The sequence below is a fragment of the Sinocyclocheilus anshuiensis genome, unplaced genomic scaffold (genome assembly GCF_001515605.1).
Source record: "Sinocyclocheilus anshuiensis isolate Anshui unplaced genomic scaffold, SAMN03320099.WGS_v1.1 scaffold1020, whole genome shotgun sequence".
NCBI classification, from domain to species: domain Eukaryota; kingdom Metazoa; phylum Chordata; class Actinopteri; order Cypriniformes; family Cyprinidae; genus Sinocyclocheilus; species Sinocyclocheilus anshuiensis.
The window spans coordinates 103,029-108,367 of record NW_015552608.1 but is presented as its reverse complement, the minus strand read 5'-3'; the positions used below and the strand labels follow the sequence as shown (position 1 = coordinate 108,367).

General features: G+C 36.5%; 1 protein-coding gene across 1 annotated transcript in view; it reads left to right on the top strand.

The window, feature by feature from the left end:
- The window catches only part of LOC107665896 (son of sevenless homolog 1-like), a gene marked incomplete at its 5' end in the record, with an annotated part of 44,618 nt that overhangs the window by 10,914 nt on the left and 28,365 nt on the right, over positions 1-5,339 (top strand). The window contains 2 exons of the mRNA XM_016456958.1: positions 2,547-2,838; positions 4,660-4,957. Coding sequence (XP_016312444.1) covers positions 2,547-2,838; positions 4,660-4,957 — 590 coding nt within the window. The remainder of the gene's footprint in view (positions 1-2,546; positions 2,839-4,659; positions 4,958-5,339) is intronic.

Below are 5,339 nucleotides of genomic sequence, written 5' to 3'. Positions count from 1 at the left end.
AATGTTTAATGTTTTTATCAGCTGTTTGGACTCTCATTCTGACGGCACCCATTCACATCCATTGGTGATGCAATGCTACATTTCTCCAAATCTGATGAAGAAACAAACTCATCCTGATCTCAGATGAACTGAGGGTGAGCACATTTTCAGCACATGTTTATTTTTAGGTGAGCTGTTCCTGTAGCTGGTGTGTAATAGTGTAATACTAGTGTAATAGTGCGGTGTGGCTCTGCTCCAGCGTGTGGCGCTCTTCAGTGAGACGCTGTCATGAGGAGGGGCAGTCTGCGGTCTCAGCACTCCTCCGTCCACAAACACACTCAGAAGTAAGATGTCTTTAACTAGCTCCTCCCTCGTCCCCGTCCTGTGATCCGTAACACCAGAGACAATCAGACTCCTGTAGAAGCGTGTCTCCTTCAGGTCCTGGAGGGCTGTTGATCCTAAAGCTGATTGGCCACTGTAAACTGGTTATGTAAAGGTTAGTGGTGTAGAAGAACCTCCAGGACTCCTGATTCATCTCCCCTTCCTTCTTCATCCTCTACAGTCATAGTACTGCTCACTTTACTCAGAGATGCTCATGTTTTCCTTCAGTATTTTTTGTAGACACACAAAACCTACCCCTCACAGGAAACTGCTGCCAGTTTTTGAATTTCATAAGCTCGTTTTGTATGTTTTTTAAGCCTTTTGTTTTACGGGGACACAGGAAGTGTCCTCATAAACCATGTTTACGTTGTAGTACCCATGTCATTATACACATTTGTGTCCTCATAAACCATATATACCTGTACACTCTCTCTCACACACACACACACACACACACACTCTCACACTCACACACACACACACAGACACTCTCACACACACACACACACACACACACTCTCACACTCACACACACACACACAGACACTCTCACACACACACACACACACACACACTCTCACACTCACACACACACACACAGACACTCTCACACACACACACACACACACACACTCTCACACTCACACACACACACACAGACACTCTCACACACACACACACACACACACACTCTCACACTCACACACACACACACAGACACTCTCACACACACACACACACACACACACTCTCACACTCACACACACACACACAGACACTCTCACACACACACACACACACACACACACACACACACTGGGTATTATTGCTGGGTATTGACACAGATTTTGATTCCAATTCACAAGCTCCTTGATTTTGATTCTGACTCGATTTCATATTGATTCGTTTGCACATATATTAATTAGGGACAGAAAATGTCAATTTTTCTTTAGGAAACCAATCTCTGAAATAGTGTTATTATAGCTAACTAAAACCATAACAAAACAGTTTTATTACTTAAAACAAATTTTAACTGAAATAAAATAAAATACTGTTTCAAAAGTATATAAAATATATAATGTATAATTATATATATATAAATTTCAGCTAGTTGCCTAGACTACATTTATCATTTTCATTTAGTTTAATTTGATGAACTGAAATAACTAAAACTGAAGTAAAAATGTATGAAAACATTAAAAAATAAATAAATAAAAATGACAAAAACACACAAAAAATGTTTTCAACTAAAATGAAAATGAATTTAAAATATTAACTATAATAATAGAAACTATAATAATATTTCAATTATACTAAAATAAAAATCAATTAGTTGGTACATTAATATAATAAGGGTTAAAATTAACAACAGAGTTAATATTAAATTCTGTTAAATGACTAATTAATGTCTAATTAAATATCCTATTAAATGACTATTAAATTCAAATATTAAATTGCTATTTGTTTTTGTTTAATTATAATAATCAACACTCAAAGTTGTATACAAACATTTTAATTGTACATAAGGCAGATTTTAAGTCAACTTTTAAATAACAGTTATGTTTCTACTCCAATTCGTTGTTGAAACAAACATTTAACCAGTGTATGTAGTAAAAACTTGTTTTCATGGCACATTTATTCAAACATACATTCAATAATAAAGACAGTAGTTTAAGTAAAATATAATGAATATGTCATACAGTGCATATATTTATCAAAATGCTTTATTGTACTGTAGAGTCATAAATAGCAAGTTTATGTTCACCGAATGTCTTTTCTGAGATAAATATGATGTTACGTGACCTTATTGATCTCAAGCTGATTTATTGATGACTTTCGGCGATTGAAACACTGATTGATCGATTACATGATTCATGATTGATTTCAGTGAGTTCTTCTGATGCTCGTTCATGTTTATTTGGTGCTATAACTAGTAGTAAAGAGGAAGAGATGATCAGTTATCTGACAGCACACGTTACAGAGGGACAAAAACACATTTAGTGATAAAACTGAGAGAAACTGTAAGCTCAAATCAGAAGTAACTTACAGGAGCTACAGATTAAGTTTAGTAGAGTTCAGGAATCAACTGAGAGCAGCACAGACTAAAGGATCGATCTTGGGAGTTCAGAATGAGTTTCAGCTCATCAGGCCTGTTTTTCTGCCGTCGTCTGTCCTGTGTCTCTCAGCGAGTCGGCGTGCCGCTTCTACAGCCAGCAGATGAAGGGCAAACATCTGGCCATCAAGAAGATGAATGAGATCCAGAGGAACATCGACGGCTGGGAGGGCAAAGACATCGGCCAGTGCTGCAACGAGTTCATCATGGAGGGGACGCTCACGCGGGTCGGCGCCAAACACGAGCGCTACATCTTCCTGTTTGACGGCCTCATGATCTGCTGCAAGTCCAACCACGGCCAGCCGCGTCTGCCGGGAGCCAGCGCCGCCGAGTACCGGCTCAAAGAGAAGTTCTTCATGAGGAAGGTGAGCAGACGGCAGGAAATGTTTTCGATTTTGTTTTGTACATCTTAACTAGTCAACTTAAAATGACACTACAACACGATTCAAGTAACATTCGCTTTTTTTTAATCGCGTTCATTTGGTGCGATTAATTATTGAAAAAATATGATCATATGATTAATGCATTTAACGCACCCGTCAATGATGAACTGATGCAGGACTACTGAATGAATGAATCCACAGCTTTGAATGAATCAAGTGAGCGAATGATTCAGTGACTCATTCATAACAACAGTCACTTGCTTCGTTTCTGAATGAATCAGCCGTTTCAGCGAATCGGTTAAATGAATGATTTAATGACTCATATCATTTTTATTTATAAACAAAAAACTAATTATTTGTTAAATATATTTGCAAAAAAAAAAAAAATCATGAAATATGAAGGCAAATATTGTCTTAAACATATCCTGTATGTTCATAAATAATATAAAATAAGAAACATGCTAAATATTTCCGAGCCAAAATGTAGACATTTAGCTTTAGAGGTCAACTCAAAAAGTCAAGATGATTATTAACAGACTTTAGTCTGTCAGCATCATGCACAAATATCAAACATCAGACATACAGTAGTAGTTCTGCGCAGCTTTCTGCTTTTCCGTTGCTTTTATATGTAAACATGCGCCTGACGTATGTTTACATATTATTTTTATGTCTTTCCATTTTAATTTTAGTTAAAGTTTTAGTAATTTTGTGGTGTGTTTTTGTCATTTTTGGTAGGTCTTGTTTTTTTGTTTTGATTAATTTTTATTCCGATCAACTGTTATCATTGGTGTATTGTCAGCATTGTTGGGGGTGACGCATTACAAGTAACTCGAGTTATGTAATCAGATTACTTTTTTCAAGTAACTAGTAAAATAATGCATTACTTTTTAATTTACACAAAAATATCTTTTTTTACTTTTTCAAACAAGTTACGCCAGTTACTTTGTTTCCTCATGTATTGACTGACAGCTCTCCTGTGCTCATGTTGAGAGAAATCAGGCTAAAGAGCAAAAAATCAGGCCAGCCAAGATGAGAAACTATGATGGGATGCAAAACTACTGTAACACATTACTTTTCTAAAAAAGTAATGAAGTAATGCAATTAGTTACTCTTTTAGGGGGTAACGCAGTATTGTAATGCATTACTTTCAAAAATAACTTTCCCCAACACTGTTGTCAGCATGTCTAATTGTAACATTTTGAATCTAATTTATTACATGATTTGCTAATTAATTAATCACACATTAATTTTGGCTGAGAAATTACACCCTGAACATTTAAAGTCATTATTGTGTTAGATGAGAAAACCTTTGAATAGACATTACAAAAAGTATCTTTAGAAGGAAACATTTTGATTCAACATTGATTTAATTAGTTTTTTTAATTGAATATTGAAATTTGATATTATTTTTTATTAAAAAAGTAAGTAATTGAATCATTCATTCAATCGATTTGTTCAAACGGCTGATTCATTCAGAAACGAAGCAAATGACTTTTTTTTTTTTTTTTAATGAATCACTGAATCATTCGCTCACTTGATTCATTCAAAACTTGATTCATTCAAAACTTGATTCGTTCAGTCAGTCAGTCATCCTGCATCATGTTGATCGGTTCATCGATGTAAGATGACGGACTTTTAATGTTATTTTTTCCATAATTAATCGCACCAAATTAACACATTAAATCGACAGCCCTGGTTGTCACATTTCTAATATTTCCTTGATTTAAAACAAACAAAAAAAAAATTCTGGCAAAACATCACATTCAAAGTAAACGTTCTAAACGCTCACGTGTTCTTGAACAGGTCCAGATCAACGACAAGGACGATAAGGAGGGCGAGTACCGGCACGCCTTCGAGATCATCCTGAAGGACGGGAACAGCGTGGTGTTTGCTGCTAAATCTGTGGAGGAGAAGAACGGCTGGATGGCGGCGCTGATCTCGCTGCAGTACCGCTCCACGTTGGAGCGCATGCTGGACACGGCCATGCTGCAGGAGGAGAAGGAGGAGCAGATGAGGCTCCCCGGGGCCGAGGTGTACCGCTTCGCCCAGCCCGACTCTGAGGAGAACGTCGTGTTCGAGGAGAACGTCCAGTCCAAATCCGGCATAGCATATTAGAATGATTTCTGAAGATCATGTGACACTGAAGACTGGAGTAATGATGCTGAAAATACGGCTTTGATCACAGGAATAAATTACAGTTTAACAGATATTCACATAGAAAACAGCTGTTTTAAATTGTAATAATATCTCATAATTTTTACTGTAATTTTGATAAAATAAATGCAGCCTTGATGAGCAGGAGAGACTTCTTTCAAAAACAAACTTTTGATCGGTACAGTAAAGTATACTGGATATTCAGCATTTCATTAGAGGGTTACTTCACCCAAAAATGAAAATTAGCCCATAAATTACTCACCCTCAAGTCATCCTAGGTGTATATGACTTTCTTCTTTCAGACGAATCCAGTCGGAGTTATATTAAAA